Here is an 18,826-nt window from a genome sequence, read left to right as displayed (position 1 = left end):
GAGGCCAGCGGCTTCACTCTTCAGTCAGCGGCCTCCGAGTGCTTTGGAAGGCCGCCGGTGGGATGCAGGCAGAAGGCTCCCCGTGCAAAGGGCGTGCCTCCAAAACCACCAGCCCAAACCCAGAGCTGGGTCAGGTGCACTCAGTGGCAGACATTTTCCCTTCCGCCCCGCCCACTCTTGTTCCAGCCCCGCCCACATCCCAATCAGTGCCTTAAGTCAGCCAGCCGCTTCCCACATCCCAGCGCGTACCGACAACTCGGGTCTCGGCAAACTACCGGTGCGGGAGGCGAGGGGCGCAGGGAGCGCCCACTGCGCGTGCGCGCGCCCGATCGGCAGCCCCTGCACCCCCTCCTCCTGCAGCCGGACTTGGTACGGCCGGACGGTTGGCGTCCTCCGCTGCTCCAGACAGGGGCGGGCTTTTCAAATCTTATCTTTGGAGGCGTGGTGGCGGTCTCAGCTGAAGCGCAGGAGATGGAGGGGCAGACGCTGAGGGGTCCCGATCTCTCCCTGACCGGGCTTCCTGCACAGCAGGTGAGTGAGGAGGGAGCCCGGCGTCAAGTGCTCCTGCGATCGTTGTGTCTGGTCGTCGGGAAAGCCCTCACTCCGCATCTCGTATCCAGCGGTGGCCAGAAACAAAGGGCAGGACTAGGAGACTGCCTTTTGAGGGTCTAATGGAGCTTGCAAATCTTCACACACCCCGCCCCCGACTTCTTAGGGAGGAAACGGGCTCGGAATCGGGAAGCGATGCGGGAGGTACCGCCGCGCGGTTCCAGGCGCACCTGTCCGCTCCCCGCCCCTTCCCGCAAGATTTGGACCCTCGTCTTGTTGCAAGTGTAGGGAACGCATCGGAAAGGGAAGCCCTAGGATGTACGAGAAGCTCCCCGAGGCCAGTAGAGAGCAATGTGCTTATTGTACTAGACTGATGGAAAACAAGTATTGGAACGAGGTCTGCGCACAACATAAACTTACGTGGGCGGGGCCGAGAAGCAAACTGCAACCCTTGAACTTTAGAGAAAGTTGATTTGATGGTGGATCCTTTTCGAGTTGGCTAGAAGTTTGATGTTTTCTGTGTAGTCACCTAAAATGTGTTAGAAACCTTTTTACTTAATATAGACCAACATTGTGTCTTGGCAAAATCAGTTATTTAAAGTGTTATCCTTTCCACTCTCAACCAGAGCTTTAGGGTCTTAAAAGAAAATTGTGATGTCATTACGCTGAATCGTCCCCTCCATTTTAATCTCCACCTCCGTTTACTTACTTCTGAAGTAGGTTAAACTATATGAAATTGCCAGTTTTGTAGGGCGAAATTGGTACACGGTTAGCAAATGTGTATGGTCCAACTTACTGTCTTTGTTTAGAAACCTGGTAAAACCTTTGTTTAGAAACCTTTACCTTTTCTAGAAACCTTAAAAACCTCAGCGGATACAAAACTGCTGGGAGGTTTTCAAGTCTACTGGGAAAAATAAAGCAAAACATTAGGAATCATTATGCAAAAAAGCCCAGTGCTTTTGTCAGTAATTTATACTGTTTTATGACAGCGTGTTCAAATATTTCAAACACTTTGATGTAAAGTACTTTTTTCTGCCCTATAATGTTATGTACTTTGTCTTGATTGTTCATGAAATCTTGATTTCTAGGGAATTGGCAATTTATTGAGGTTCTTGCACTTATCATATAAGTTATTGGTGTAGCCATTCAAGTATAATTACAGTGCTCTGTGCAGCAGGAATGTTCAGGAATGATACAAAATAGACAAGAGGATATGGTCATGAAAGAAATTTAGCTCCATGGAATGAAAATATTTAAATATACATAAGAGCTGAATTATTTACATGTGAGAATGTACAATACTCAAAGATTGCTCCGGCAGCAAGAAATCAAATTAATTTAGTTGTGGAATTCCTTCTGTTTGAATCTTGGAGAAAAATTAATTGCAAAATAGTAATAGGTTTCAACGTAGCCCGAATATTGAGGGTCAATAAGAATTTTATACTTGACTAACACTGAATTTTTATTTGTGTACTTCCTTTGATATTAATGGCCCTGCCATCATATAGAAATAGGACCAAAGAATCTGAGGTGGTCACACACTGTTGAAACATCTCTCCTCAAACCTTGTAATCATCTGTGACTACTCACAGCACAGAATATTGGATTTGGAGTCAGGTTAAGGTCACCTCCAAATCTGCTTGTTGTGCAACCTTGAATAAGTTACCTGTCTTTTGTAGATCTCAGTTTCCGTAGCTGTAAAATGGGTAAAATGCCTATCCCAGAAAGTTGTTGGAATTCGAGAATCTATTTAAAGTGCATAGTCCAGTACTTTGCCCCCAGAACATGCTTGAGAACATACATGTTTTTGTTATTATCTTTTTTTCTTATTCATCTGAGCAGTTGGAGGGACCACCTACCTTGTCTTACAAATGTTTAAGCTTTTGAAATCTTAATAAAAATAAAATTCGAGAATACAGTCTTATTGCAGAAACGTGAACGTATATAGAAACATGAATTTAAGAATTCTTTCTCCAATTCCATTTCCCAGCATGACCACTATTAACAATTTCCAGATTTTATTCTGTGCATGAACAATTCTTAAAATACACACCATTTCTTTTAGAAGAATGTATATTGAATATACTCTTGTTCAATCTTCTTTTTCATGTTGGTCTCTTAGCTAGCATGGTTTAACTATATCCATTAGGTGGATGATAGTTTCTATCTGGCTTAGTACGGTTGTCTTAACCAGCAGCCCAACTTCTCCTTCTTCATCTTCTTCTTCTTTTTTTTTAAATCAGTGCTTACTTCCAACGGTAAGGCCATTTTCTTTGCACTTCCTTTGTACCATTCTAGCTTCTAAATCCTCCTATGTTTCTATTTTCTACATGATCTAGATTTTCACTTTTAAGTCATCTCCCTATTTCACTTTTAGCCTTGCCCTGTCCATTTATTTTTATCAACCTGACTTGAAATACCTACAAGATTAAGACAGTGCCATCGGCCTCTGGTGCCGTGTATACAAGCAAGCGCTTATTCAGAAAATTGAAGAAATAACAAGAGGATGGATCTCTTCCCATTCTCTTCTCTTCTCTTCCTGGAGATTTGCATTCAGACACTTTTAAGAGGGATGGGTATAGGGAAACATGCTTTTGTCGTGGCTCCTAATCGGTCTTGAATCTGCCATGATGGTTGAGGCAGCAGCGGTGAAGATTTTAGCACTTTCCTCTTCCTCCTTGAGGTCAGTAAGCATCACCATTGAATGCTCAATGGGTGCCCTAATTGCGTCATTATTTTCATTGTGGATAGCACTAGACATCAAGTCCTACCTTAGCACACTTTGCACCCCCTAAGAGAAGTCCTTCAACTCCATGAAGCCTTTCCTAGCTAGAGTAGTATGGCTTGACCAGAGAAGTTTTCTCTGCGTGTAAAGTAAGAGACATGTACTGAAAGAAGTTGTATGGGGAAGACAAGACTGACTAACAACAATAGCCCTCCCAGATCCACATCCACTCTCTGCAGATAGAGCAGGAGAGGTACAGTCATAGTTTGTATGTCATATGTATGTTAAATTGGCTGGTTTAGGAATCGGCAGATTATTTCTCTAAAAGGACATAGTAGGGCCGGCCCGGTGGCTCAGGCGGTGAGAGCTCCATGCCCCTAACTCCGAAGGCTGCAGTTCGATTCCCACATGGGCCAGTGGGCTCTCAACCACAAGGTTGCTGGTTCAACTCCTCGACTCCCGCACGGGATGGTGGGCTGCGCCCCCTGCAACTAGCAACAGCAACTGGACCGGGAGCTGAGCTGCGCCCTCCACAACTAAGACTGAAAGGACAACAACTTGAAGCTGAACAGCACCCTCCACAACTAAGATTGAAAGGACAGCAACTTGACTTGGAAAAAAGGCCTGGAAGTCCACACTGTTCCCCAATAAAGTCCTATTCCCCTTCCCCAATAAAAAAAAAACTTAAAAAAATAATAATAATAAAATAAAATACCAAAAAAAAAAGACAAGACATAGTAAATATTTTCAGCTTTGCTGACTAGACAGCCTTGAAATCCCTCAGCTCTGCATTTGCAGCTTGCATACAAATGGGCGTGGCTATGCTCCAGCACAACTTTATTTACAAAGATAGGCACCAGCCAGGCTATAATTTGCTGACTCCTGCTCTGAAGGATAGAATTCTGATATTAATACTTGCTAGCTATATCTCACTTCCTTAATGAATATTTAATCTTATAAATACATTTTTAAAAAACCCTGACTTTACATTTTTTTCTCTGCTCTTTCCCAAGCCTCTATAATTTTATAAAGTCTCTATCAATAAATGATGAAGAGAATACAGTCTTCATTTACAAGATGGAAACCTTGGAAGCCCAGGCTGATTCCTTAATGTGGCTATGGCCATCTACTGGTTCCTTAAGGTTGTTGCAGCTTTCCAGATTGCTGTGGAATTTTAAGTAGTCCAGCAGTGGTAGTTCTCTGCTCTGGATGAATATTGAATCACCAGAGGAACTTGAAAAAAAAAAAAAAGTTCAGATTCCTTCTCCAGAGATCCTAATTGGGGGAAGGCCATAAACTTTTATAAGGCCCTTCCTATCTGCCTGAGGTAATTCTAATGTATGGCCAGCTTTAAGAACCACGGCACTGGTTCAACTGGCTGCCTCACTGTAGCATTTACAAAGCAAAATTGAATTTAAGGGCACCAGATGGTATTTGTTTATATTTGAGTTGTGGAGTAAAGCTATATATACGTCCCAGCTTCAAGTTGCTCACTATGTGCGTTCTTCCAATACTAACCAGCCTGCCAGAGTTTATTTCTATAGATATGTGGGTCACATAGCTAATCCTTGAAATTAATTATTAATTACATTAAATAAGAATTTACTTTGGGGCTGACAAGTCGTACAAGGATGAAATGGAGTTGTTGAAGTTCAGTCATGTGTAAAGAAGGAAAACCAGCAAATGACTGCAGTTATATAGTACAGCAGTTTTGAGTTATACTATAAGAGAAGACTTTATCTGGTGATTACATGATGTAATTACAGAAGGTAATTAAACAGATCTGTTTTTTTTTTTTTTCATTCAACGAGTATATCTGATTGATTTACATAGTCAAGTTAAATCATCTACTGCAGTTTCTCTTTTTGGGTAATCTTTGTAGACTATTGCTCTCCCAACTTTCAGCTTTAATTTTTGAGAATATTGTCTTTAATATCTGGAACTTTTGTTGTTAGATTCCATTCACATTTTTACATAGATTTTGATCCAAATAAAAGATAAATTATAACATTCATTTTTAACCACAGAAAGCAGGATGGTCACTTTATTTTAAAAATAGACATACTGGAGCATTATTTTTTGTTTGTGGTATAGTATAGTATCTGATGATTTATAACTTTAAAAAACCCACTGTAAATTAAATCAGAACCGTACACTTCAGCTTACAGAATTTTAGTGTTACAGATGAAACTAGTATATAGAGTCAGGCCATTACAAGATCATTTTATGGAATAAAAGACTTTCAGAACTAAATGATTTAGTAGTTTCACTTTGACTCTTAAAACTAAAATATATACAAAACTATATTCTAAATCTCTGTTTCAGGTAGCTAAAACTTCTCACATTTTTCTAGGCACATTGCTTTTATTTTTGCTCTGTTGCTTCTGAGATTTTATTTACATTGCTTAACATTGCTTTACATTGTTACCTCCCTGATGCTAAACCTTAGTTTCTTTATTCAGCATCTGCTATTTTAGAAAGTTTTCCCTTGGTTAATTCAGTGCCATGAACCACATCTTGCCATTCCACAATCCAACTTAAAGAAGAGGTGCATGTGCTATATTGTTCACATTAGTTATGTTATTGTAATAGTTTCCTGAGGCTACCGTAACAAATTACCATAACTGAGTAGTTTAACACCCCAGAAATTTATTCTCTCATCGTTCTGGAGGCCAGAAATCTGAAATTAAGGTATCCGCAGGGCCATTCTACCACAAAAGACTCTTAGGGAAAACTCCTTCCTGGCCTTTTCTAGCTTCTGGTGGTTGTTGGCAATCTTTCGTGTCCCTTGGTTTAGAGTCTCATTACTCCAGTCTCTGCCTCCATCTCTACATGGAGTTCTCTTTCTGTGTCTTCACATGGCCTTCTACAAGGGCACCGATCACTGAGTTTATGGCCCATGCCAATTCATTGTGTTCTTAACTAATTATATCTGTATCTGTAAAACCCAATAGCCAAATAAGGTCATATTCGGAGGTTCTGGGAGGACAGGCATATTTGGGAGACACTATTCAAACTTGTACAGTTACAGTAAGAATATGTAATATTTTTCACTTTTGTTTCTATTTCGTTTGTCCAGTAGATTATAAAGACTACCTAATAAAGCAAGAAATTAAGGTTTTGCAAAGAGCTTTTTAAAATAGCTATATTTTTATACTATCGTGCATTAACACTTTGTTACTTTGCCAGTATGGTAGAAAATTACAATGATATCTAGTACATCTCCATCTATTTCGGATAAAAAGAAATGTTACAGTTTTGGATTTTTGCTATCTTTTAAAAATGCTTTTCTCTCTTTTTTTTTTTTTAAGGATTGCAGCATTCGAGAAAAAATAGATTTAGAAATTCGAATGCAACAAGGAATATGGAAACTCCTTTCTCTGAGCACTCAGAAAGAGCAGATTTTACATGCAGTAAAGAATCTCATGGTGTGCAATGCTCGAATAAAGGCTTACACATTGGAACTACAGAAATTAGAGGAACAGATTGCAAATCAAACTGGAAAATGGTTAGTGGCATAGTTTAACCTATGACTTTTAATGTACTTGCATATTTGAATTAAAAACATGATATATAATTTAGCCTTAAGGTCAAATGTCAAATCACTGAAGCTTTTGAAAATATCCTGAAGTGCCCTCTGATAACATAAACATTTTGACAGTGGAGCTCAGAATAAACTTATTAAAGCAGCATTTTTCACTGGGAAGTTTTGTTGTGTTTAGAATACTTCCAGATTCTAAATGTAATAGTTAAGAAGCAAGAACTAACAATATTTTAAGAAGGACTGAGACCGATAGTTGAATATAAAGAATGTAAATTAAAGAAAAAACTAATTGTTTAAAAGTGTGCTGTTAATGAAGATACTAGTGGAGAGTAATGGCAACTTAGGTATATAAATTGAAATGAGTGGACAGCAAAATTGAAAAGATACAAAACCTTCTGAATGGAGGGGACTTAAAAATCTGCTAGCACATCCTTTTCATATGAATATAAATCCTAGAGAGGCAAACAACTTACTCAAGGACATGTAACTAGCTAGTGATAGAAGCTAATGAGAGGTCACTTAGGATTTGTTAAGTACCTTCTGTTTCTTTTTCTGTCACTCTGAGCTGCATTTTGGATCAGGTCCAGGATTTGTGTATAAAATGTACTTTCTGTGCTCTTTATGATACAGGAAAGTCTTTCTGGGGGTTTTAGGAAAAGTCTTATTTGGACCTAAGAATTGACTCAACTTAGTGACTAGATGTTGGGGTTGTTGTTGTTTTTTTTTTTTTTAATATAAATAGTCTTATGTCACCTTTGTTGATCAGTCTTAAAGCTCTAGCATTAGTAAAAAGTTCTTTTTTAGACACCAGTGGTCTTTGGGCTGTTCACAGTGCCGTTAAATTCTTGAAAAGTAAGGTGAAAACGCAGATCAGAGAAAGAGATTTCTGTAAAAACAAAATATTGATGTGTCTGTGATATAATAAAGCCTTATGTACAATGCAGCTAATATTTGTTAGCTTTATTTCCTTGGGATAGCGATTTAATCTCTGTGCCTAATTTTCTTTATTAAACTTGGCATGATAATGTTTACGTTTTGAAAATTAAGATTATATATGTAAAAACGATTGTAATGCCTTTTACATAATTAATATTCAACAAATGTCAAATAATTTTTATTATTATTTATCCCTGGCATTACAAAATGAAATTATCCTAGTATCATAGTCTAGGAAAATATTTTTCAGATAGACATACTGAAGTCAGTGCTTCTCAAACTAGGTCACATGTCACTGAGAATACAGGATTATCGTGTGTGTTAGGAGACATGCAAAGCCATAGAATAAATATGGGATATCTTCTTATAACGTGAATTTTTAACTTAAAGAATGAGAAAGTTAGAATTGTGGCATAGTTTTGGGTTATTCTACTCGTGCGGATATATGTTCCTTCTCTCTAGCCTTTATAAGGGTGTTTGGTTAAGGGGGGCTATTTCAGTGGAAAAGTTTAAGAAGCACTGATTTAAGGACGGGGTAAGACTAAACAATATTGTATCATCTCTCACAGTTTTATGGAATATTCCTCTGAGAATCACATCTGTCCTCTATATTCATGTTCTTTAAATATTTACTTACAGTAGACCCCCTTTACCCTTGGGGGATATGTTCCAAAACCCCCAGTTGGATGCCTGAAACCATGGATAGTACCTTAATTAACTTCTTCAACTCTGCCAGAAATGTGGCAGCAGTTTCTTCATCAGCAGACACAGCCTCTCCAGTAATTTTTTATATATTTCAGTCCAAAACTATTCCTGAATCAGTGTAACCATCCTTTACTTACAATAAAGGCCTTGGTGTCACTTGTTTCAGGGGATGCCTTGCTGAAGTCCTTTTATAGGCTCAGTGCTTTTTTGGACAACACATTACCGTCAATCAGAACACGTTTTCTGTTTATTTCTTCTACCCACAAATTTAATGCCTTTCCCATCGTAACTAAGCACTTACCATGCACTACGGCTGTAACTTGCATTTTGAGGTATAACAGCAAAACTAGTACGAATTTCTTTTTCTTTCTTCACAATTTCGTGGATGGAAGATTTGTTCTTAGTAAACTCAGCATATGATTTCTTTTTTCTTTCCTGTTAAGTCAAGTACTTTCACCTTTTCACTAAAAGGAAGCATTTTACAGCTTTTCTTTGGCATATCCGACTCGGCAGCATCACTCTTCTTGTGCTTTGGGGTCATTAAGTAAAATAAAGGTTACCTGAACACGAGCACCGTGATACCACAACAGCTGATTTGATAACCAATATAGCCGCTAAGTGACTAACGGGCAGGTAATGTCTAGTGTCACTACACTGGACAAAGGAATGACTCGTGTTTCAGGCGGGACAGAGCAAGATTTTATTATGCTACTCAGAAATGTGTGCAATTTAAAACTTACGAATTGTTTATTTCTGGAATTTTCCATTTAATATTTTTGGACCACAGTTGACCGTGGGTAACTGAAACTGTGGAAAGTGAAATTACAGATGAGGGAGGGACTACTGTAAAATTCATTGTGAGTTGGCCATTTCTATAATTTGGCAGTATAACTTTTCTGAAGTTGCTGATTTATAAAAAAATGTTAAATAAACCAAATCCCTTTTGGATTTATATAACAAAGACAGAAAAAAATATCTAGGATTCTCAACTGAAGATGTGTATGATTTTCAGTTTCTTTATTGATTATTTTTGATAAATGAAAATAGCTTTGATGCTATACACATTTATATTTTTTCATTGTTCATATAAAAACATTGTCTCCCTTAATTATTGAAATATTTCTATTTTTTTTTAAAAACACACCTGAGTATTCTGTATGAGTTCTTTTGTTTATAACTTCATTTTGTTATATGCAGAAACAACCTGAGTTCACTGATTGAATGTAACTAGAAATTATAGAGCTTGCCTTCTTATTATATAAAACTGATCTAAAGATTAATGAGAATCTTATGATAGTTTTTTTAGTTCCTTGAAGAAAGTTATGTAAATTATGCCATTTGATTAGTCAATCAAATATTTACCAAATTGCTCTGTTTTTACATTGCTACCAGAATTAAAATAGCATTTTAATGAGTCTACTGCTTACCACTAGTCTACCTTCTCTAAAATTTTATGATAAAATGTCAAAAAAATTAAAATAGATAATACATCTAAACTTTTTCAAAGGAGAATCAAATCAGTATGAAATCGTAGAACTGAGGAAGGTGTAATGGAAGAGTTGGATCTGAATCTTCTAGATCATGAAGGATGATAGAGAGAGTTTGGTTAGGTGAGTAGGAGAAATCAGCATTCCAAGAAAGGAAAATAGCAAAATAAAAGCTAAGGGAGGAAGAAGAGCATGAACAATTGAAGCGCAGCGAAGACATATGTGTGGTTCAGATGAAGATCAAGCCAAAGTTGAAAAGGAAATGGGGGGAGAGGGGTAGCAAGATTCAAAAATATTTGGAATGCTCGGAAGTTAATTGGTATTAATTGACAGACTTTCTGGGTGCCAGATATTGTGCTAAGGTGTTCACAAATATATTACAAACTGAGAGAGAGGTATAAACATCTTTATTAAAGACTTAGAAACTTAAACTTAGAAACTGTTTCAAAGGGCACACAGTGACTAGGTGTGGCTGGGATATGAACCCATTTGACTTAAAAGCCTGAGTACCCCTCACCCTCCAAAAAGAAGCCCATGTATGTTGTACTACCCCAAGCTTTACATTTATTTCATTATTTATCTTTTATCATTTTATTTGCAGTAAAAGAAGAGACATTATAAAATGGGTGTTTGGGAAGGTTATCCAGTAGTAGAGTATTGAAAGGATGATGAGACAAAATAATTGAAATAACGAAGTTTTGGGGAAATTATTTAGCAATAGGCAGACCTAGAAGTGATTGAGTAAGTAATTTGAGGAGAGAATTAAGGAGATCAAAAATAGTCCTTGAGTTTTGGGGTTTTCCGATAGATTTTCCACTCAAGGTGCTCTTTATACAAAAACAACATTCTGCAAACAGTTGCAGTTATTTAATCAGTTTATTGTGAATTTATTAAAGTAAGCAAATGATCTTACTTCATTTTACAGCTTTTTTAAACCAGGGCTTCAGGAAAGAATTAAGCCCTTAATGCCCCAAGACATGCATTGTAAACAGTGACTTAAATTCCATGTTTCTAGAATAGTGCTAGTTTTGTACAAGTCTTGGGAAAATTGGAAAAATAGTCCTTCTGTGGTTTAGATGAGGAATTCCCACTGAGAAATCAGTGATAAAGTCATATCATTTGTTCCTTTTTTTAAAAAAAAACACGTGTCTGGGAATATTGGTAACTGGTTAAATGTTCTATTATTATAATGTTCTAATTATATAACAAAAACTTTGTTCTCCTAAATTGTGTGTAGTTATGAAACACCTTCTGGTATACCACCCATTTTTTATGTCTACTAAACATGCAAGAAATACCCAGGTTTGTGTACAATTCACAATACAGGCAGGGCGATTTAAAAAAGTGAGATATAAAAAGTTTTCTAGGTTAAGTAAACAGGAGATAGTTAGGGTGAGGGGTGGAATAGAGACAGCTTACTGCCTCAGTTTAGATGATAGGATTGCTTAGGTACAGCAATCTGTCAATTTGCTAGTCTTTTGACGGGTAACCTAGACTATCTCCCTATCGTTTTCCTGCTTCTTATAACCAGACACATCTTACTTAAAAGACTGGTTATGTCAGTCCACTTCTTAAGAAACAGCTAATGGTTTCCACTTACTAAAATTCCATAGATAGGCATTGTATTCCAGATGTTTGTGGTCTGATTTCAAACACTTTCAGTCTCATCTCTCGAATTTCTATTTTACAAATTTATTTCAGCCAAATGCTAGATCTGTATCCCCAAAACAGTGCTTGAATTTTCTTGCCTCCAGTGCTTTTGTATACTGACGTGCCCTATCTTTCTTTTCTACTTACCAAGACCTCTTTTGTGCTGCATCATCTGTTTCCTTGGTGATTCTATTCAGAAAATGATCATTTCTTTCTCTCTTGGTGGAGTGGATAATATTTACATATTTATCTTGTATCTCCACCTTTGTTTTAGTCTTTGATCTGCAATTAAATATGTATAATGTTTGCTATATGTCCTTTGTCGTACCTTCCAAAATCATCTCTTGTTTGGGGAAAAGCTCATGAGCTAGTAGATTCCTCAACATAAGTAGTTTTCTCCACATTCTTGCATGTTTCAAGTACTTTTCTTTAGTGTTGGTACTTAAAGGGCAGCTTGGCTGGATGCAAAATCCGTGGCAAACACTTTCTTTCCTCGAGTTTTTTTAAAACCTTGCTCCATTGTTGTCTTGTTATCAACAAATATAATGTCTAATTATTTTTCCTTTGTAAATGACTTAGTCTTTTTTTCTGGAGGCTGAAAATAGATTCCTTTATCTTAAAGTCTGAGAATTTTACTGGGATATGTCTAAGGCTGAGCATTTTGGCTCAGTTAGGACCCTTTCAATAGGTAGGTTTAATTGTTTTATATTTTCAGAAAGTTCCTCTGGAGTTAAAGCCTCCAGCATAAAGCATTAATTTTATCTCATTAATTTGTTTTTTTCCTATTTAAGGACTCCAGTTGCACAAAAGTTGGATTTGTTTGCTGGTCTTCTATGCCTATCACTTTCTCTTTAATGTTTTTAAGCTTTTTACTACATTTTTGTTTGGTTTTGTTTTCCATTCTCATCCACTATGTCTTTTAGTGTACTTTCAATTTTATCTCTTTATCCTTGGACACTTTGTATTTTCATTTCAGAAATGATTTTATAGTTTTTTCCAATTTCTTTCTTGGGTCTTTCATTTTTTTCTTCTTTCTGCATATTTACCTGTTGTTTGTCCTTTACTAGTCTGAGGTTTTAGATTTGAGATTCCCAGTTTCTTTCAGATTTACAATAGCTTATTTAATTGTACTTCATTCATTTTGGAGTATTGTGTTTTAGTTTTTGTTATTTTATTTTTTTGGAGAGTGGTTAGTGGAGTATTTTTTTCAGCTGAAGCATGTTGATTCTTTCTACTTTCATTTTGTAGTAGCTTTATATGGATGTTTGGATCCTTTTTTTGTCCCTAATGAAATACAGGATTTTTCTGGGCCAACTGGATGCGGAGTGTGGGTAGAAAGGCTTACTTGGTTTCTTAGTTCAATAGTGTTTTCTATAAGTGGAACTGTGAAAAGCAACTTCTTTAATAAATGATGTCTTTGGGAGTCTGGTTGATTGGTTGGTTGGTTTTCTGATTCTTTGATACTGTTTTGTTCTTGGGGTTTTTAACTTCAATTGCTTCTTCTTTTTTTTTTTTTTTTCATGACCAAACTTTTTTTCAAAGGACACCTTCCCCATTGTGTGTCACTCTTAGTCTTCTCCATAAGACTAACAACTTCTGAACTAGAATTCTTTTGGAGCCCCTTCCTTTCAACTCCCCAGAAACCAGTGCTGTTGTATCCATCAGGTCTTACATCCATTCTTTTTTCTTCTAGGGAGATCACAGTTGACATGCGTTTTGCTTGCTCCATCAAAATGACCATATCCTATTTCATTTCCTTTAATATTTAGTAAAGATTTATTGAGTTCCTTAGAATATACTGAGCTATATAGCAGGCACTGGTGATTCAACAATGATCAAAACAAGGCCCTGTGCTTAAAGAGCTTACATTTTTGGCAATGATATTCTTCCCCTTGCCCCAACCTGCCAACCTATCTCTTGTCTTAACTTCTGAAATACTTTATTTGGCTTTGTAAAAACAATACTAGTCAATGTCACTTACGGGACGTAATTATGGGTATCATTTAACATAATTGTGATTTTAATAATGCCACAATAATTAGTTTTTTTATTATTCCAGTTGCCTAGTTTGTTTCTTATATGCTATAACTTAAAAAAGAAAAGAAAAAAGTGTAGGTTGCAAGTGAAAATTGTATGCTGCTGGTATTTCTACAATAAAACATGGTATGTATTAATGACAGACATTACTGATTTTATTTTTTAAACTTTATATCATTTAGTATGTTGAAAAGCATTTATGTCAAGGTTTGAAATAGAAAACTCATCTTCTCAATTTAAGATCCTTATGAAGATATTAATTTTATACCACATAGTGTCAGAATGGTATAAAATTCCATGTTAAGCGTTTGTGACGCTTACAGTTTTCACTGATTTGCATTAGAGGTGAAGGGTTTTATAACCTGCTTTCAAATAATAGCATCCCACTTACAATTCTTTTAGTACTTCATTAAGAAAATATAAAATACTTTCATTATTGTGCTTTTTCTCATGATAGCTTGTTCATTTTGGCAAGGAAATGCTATTTTACATTCCCACGTGGAATAATATAAAATAGGGTAATTTGTATTTACTTAGTCAATTTTAATATAGATTTTTGAGCAACAAGGTGGCTGATTGGCACCCTCTGTTGGTCGTTTTATTTACCTACAGGCAGTAATGTAAATAATAAAGTTGTGTGTCTTTTGTATTTTTATGTTTTTTAAATTAGTATTTACGGGCCTCACCAAAATAATACTTCAACCTGGGTTCATAAGAATAAGATACACTGTTATTTAGCTATACTTTTGTTTGGATAATTTTGTGGTTATTTGCTTTTTCCTCCAGCTCGCTCTCTAATTGTAGCATTTAGAATTGGCATTAACATTGCAAATTTTCAAACAAACATTTATTTAACTGGAACAAACTATTAGCTACAGTAGCACATTATTAAACAGATAATATTTAACAATTTTATTGTCAATTTGGATTAATTAGAAAACATCACATTTTAGCACCCTAAATAACAGTTTGAGGATTTATTATATTTGAATTGAAAATAATTTAAGCCAATTACTTCAGTTCGCCTCTCACTTTTTTAAAGACAGACTTAATTATTCTGTAAGATTATATGGTTAGTTGAAATTATATTATCTTTTAATAATATTTACATATAACAAGTTTGTTGACTGGCCCTGGAAATGCCCATGCAAGTAATTTATAATTACAGGGAAGAAAGCTATATTCTGCCAGGTGGTTGAATAGTTGGGAGGGGGACATTTCTTTCTTTTTGGTAAATATTCAGCAAGTTTGCTTTTGGTGGTTCTGGTATTTCAGAATATCACTTGCCTGCCAAAGCCTCAAGTTTAATCCAATTTAGTAGTACCTAATGGATCTCAACTTTAGCATAATCTATTACCTATTCCTTAATACTCAAGTTACTTACCGTATATGAGCTTTCTTGTGCTTTTTCACTGAAATAATAAGTATTTTAAAAATTTATATTATACATTGCTCATATAGAAGGTGTTTTCAGAAATATGACTTACAAATGCCAACAACTGCATTTATACTGTATTTCTTGTTCCAATTTGTGGAAATTGAGATTTGTGCTTGATTTTGAGTGGGCCTGTCGCTATATTATTTTTACCAAAAAGTAGTAGACTATTCAATATAATTTTTCACTTTATAACGAACTAATAAGCAATCTAATGTTCTCCAACATGACAAAGTAAACTTAAGTATAAAATGCGTGATTCAATGAAACATTGTGAAGTAATCAATGAGCACTTTTATTTTTCACAGTCAATTCCATATTTTAACTTAAATAGCAGTGTGACCATAAAGTAATTAGATAGGATTCTGAGAACTTAAGTCTTTAAATCTACTATATTACACTAGTTATACCTAGTATGCGAGTATGTAAATACCATATTATGTCTAACTTAAGTACATTAATAAATTGTTGTAGCTCATTTGGAATATATTTCACCTGTAATACTTATGTGCTTAATCCAGTAAGGGAGTAAAAAAGAAAAGTAGGCTGATATATTTTATTTTCAAATTTGGACACATGATAATGAATATATGCAATCTTTTTAACAAGCCTGCTGAAATGCAATGAGATGGTGTCGTACTCTTCTGAAAATTAATTAGATACACTTCTAACTCCCACCCAATCCTTCCTAAAAGGACTCTTAGAAAAATCAGAGTATTCAGATGAAAAGTTTCTATCTTACCACGTATATGAAGTACCTAATTAAATTAGCCAGCAGTTAATTAGTTAACTAATTTAAATAAAGACCAAAAAAATTGTGCAAAGAATACTCTTGGAAATATTGCCATTGAAATGGAATGCTGATCTTTAAATACAGAATATTAGGAAATAGGACATTGGAGAAATACTCAAGGTTGGGATTGATTTGGTCTAGTAGGAGATAACTATTTTGAAAGGTTTTTTGTTTGTTTGTTTGTTTGTTTTTAATGGTAAAAGTATATTTTAAACTCAGATCTGGAAGTATCTTATATCCCAAGAAAATCCTTTGAGACTTTTTTCTGTTGTCATAATATTTTCCTCTCGATATTTTATTTTTTTTATGGAGCTACTCCCTTCCTTTTCCACCTTAGTTAATTTATTGTTTTAGTATATGCTTAGTTTTTTGGAATTTCAAGGAAATTATATTACTGTATATAAATGTAGAACAGAGTAATTTTTCTGATATTTGTTATATTTTATAAGGATGAGTTACTTCCGGGCAACAAGTTTGTGATTGGGACATTCATTAACTTTTTCAGGCAACTATAATCTGGTAAGCTAGAAATGTAAATGTAATTTATGAAATGGTGATCCAAGGTATGATACTTCCTGGGAGTTGTACAAATATTGTATATCTTGTTTATAAACGTAAATAATCACAAAAGGTTTTCCTTGTAGAATCAGCCAGTATATAATCATCAGGGAATGTAAAGCTTATATGAAAAAATCAAAGAGAATAACTCTTTATATTTCTCTAAAAGCAGCTAGCTGTCGACTGAACATCTTAAAGTTTGAGTCAAGTTGTTTATATTAAGTGGAAGTCATTATTATTCATGGCTATGTGTTTGCTTTTAATATTTAGACATTTGTGAAAGATTGTTAAAACAATTGTTTATTAGAAAAGATACTTTTTTTTCATTAGGCTTTTTCTTTTTGACAGTGATGTGAATTTTGAACGTAAAGAACGAACAGCATGTAAGGGAAAGATTGCCATATCAGGTATGCTTACAGATGGATTGTTTTTGTATTACCGAATAAATTCTATAAAGTAACTTTCTAGAGTTGGTGGAGTTTTTTAATGCTCTGTGTCCATTCTCTTCCATCATTTTATTTTGCATACCTCTATCAGAATATTTGTTCTAAAACACTGTTTTCATCATTATGCTTTACGTATGTATTGAATTTTACAAATTGTTTGAGAAAGCTGTTTCATATATAGTATATATATTATGCAGTTCTGTCCTCAGTGCACCTTTGTGAAATATGTAGAGTAGTTCTCTTTTTCTACAGACTCAGAGGTTAAATGACTTCCTGTAAGTGGTTGAGCTGGGCTGCAAACTCAAGTCTTTTGACTCTCCATTCCTTTTCTGCTCAGAAGTTTCAATAATGTTTTTAATGTTTGCTAGGCTAGAAGTTCCATGACGTTTGTTTTGTTCATCACTATATACCCAGAAGCTCATAGAGTGACTCATACAATGACCCAGAAGCTCATACAATGACTGTTCTTCGTTGCCCATAGGACAAAGACCAAACTTTTCACCTCCGAGTTTTCTATTCTGACCCAGCTATTTTTCTAGCCATATCTTCTACTACTCCTATACATACGCTGTCTGCTTTAGCCAGACATTTCTCTCCCTGTTCCATCTGCACACCCCATGCTTCTGACACCCCATTAGTTCTTGAAATAATTGTATTGTCTTCAGGATCTGTTTGCTCATCTATAAAGTCTTCTCTGTTATCATTCCAGCTGGAAATGAAGTTTCCCTTCTCTGAATTCCTAATGCATTTAGGAGATCTTTTACCACTAGATGGCACTTATGCTGTGTTGTCTCAGTTTCTCCAAAGTGTTAAGGAAGCTAAAGACAATGGCTTGGAGATGCCACAGATTGAGGTGAATACATGTCTGACTTGTGTGTATGCTAGTTAGATAATGCACTTTTACAAATATCTCACCAGTACACTTTGGAAAACAACAGACCTCCATCAATCCTTAAGTAATAACTAGGTTTTTTCCATTGGCCAAAAGCCGTATTTTCTTAGCTCCGGTACCCTCCGCTGCATTTCAGGCCCTCTCACCCAAGGAACGGTTTTTAGAAATGTCTTTATGGATAAACAAAAATTCTCATACAGGAAGGATAGACCTGAATTTCACATAAGATGTAACTACCCTAAATCAGAGGACTCGCCCTCATCAAAAAATTCGTCAGAAAAATAACTGAACTGTGTAAAAATCAGTTGCTTGTTTTATATTTATATTCATGTTTTCTTCTTTCCAATTATGAGACTTTCCAATACAAGGAGGAATAAAACACCTCCTTGTATCCTTTCGATGTGAAACAGTACTTTTACATAAGTAGTTGTTCAATAGATTTTAACATGATAGATAAAATATTATAGATCTTTAAAGAGGATTTTCTAAAAATACTTAAACATAATCCTTCATTTCTTTCTTCCAGTGTAGTGCCATTTACTATGCAAATGAGATATGTTAAATTGCTATTAAAGACTCAAATGACATGTTAGAGTTAACATCTATTGTCATTTCATAATAAATAGTTTATTGACTGCAGCAACTCATGAAATTAGCATTAACTACATTTAGAAGAATGCTTAAGTAAAAGCATTTAAAGTAAGAGAAAAAACTATTTTCCTGACCACAGATACTCAAGTATAGAAATTAAACTTATTTCTGCATGTGTTCCTTCTTTCCAAGAGATAATTTTAAATTAAGGAACTGAAAGTCTCAGAAAATGGGATACATACATAATTTCATTTCATCTTTGCTTAGACTTTATTATATCTCATTTATTTACGTGTAAAAAATAAAAACAAACAAAAAGCTAATTCACCTTTATAAATCTATTTTCTTTTGATATTGGGATGAAAACGTGACTTTTGATCAAAATGAATATTTTCAACAAAGTTTGATAATGTTTCTGAGATTACATTAATTGCCAGGAGATACCTGGGTTTTTCATTTCCAGCTTCACGTTCACTGG

General features: G+C 35.4%; 1 protein-coding gene across 4 annotated transcripts in view; it reads left to right on the top strand.

The window, feature by feature from the left end:
* Positions 1-233: 233 nt before the first annotated feature.
* The window catches only part of RTKN2 (rhotekin 2), a 70,217-nt gene continuing 51,624 nt past the window's right edge, over positions 234-18,826 (top strand). Inside the window, exons 1-3 of one of the 4 annotated variants that reach the window (XM_081073889.1) lie at positions 239-531; positions 6,586-6,782; positions 16,768-16,826. In XM_081073889.1, coding sequence (XP_080930015.1) covers positions 472-531; positions 6,586-6,782; positions 16,768-16,826 — 316 coding nt within the window. In that variant the 5' untranslated portion in view covers positions 239-471. Of the gene's footprint in view, positions 532-6,585; positions 6,783-16,767; positions 16,827-17,671; positions 17,719-18,826 lie in introns of those variants that run through there. The other 3 variants (XM_081073892.1, XM_081073890.1, XM_081073891.1) reach the window with 3 other exon arrangements.

The sequence above is a fragment of the Rhinolophus hipposideros genome, assembly GCF_964194185.1.
Source record: "Rhinolophus hipposideros genome assembly, chromosome: 15".
In the NCBI taxonomy this organism is placed as follows: domain Eukaryota; kingdom Metazoa; phylum Chordata; class Mammalia; order Chiroptera; family Rhinolophidae; genus Rhinolophus; species Rhinolophus hipposideros.
The sequence above is the reverse complement of the archived record's forward strand: the minus strand, read 5'-3'. Positions and strand labels throughout refer to the sequence as shown.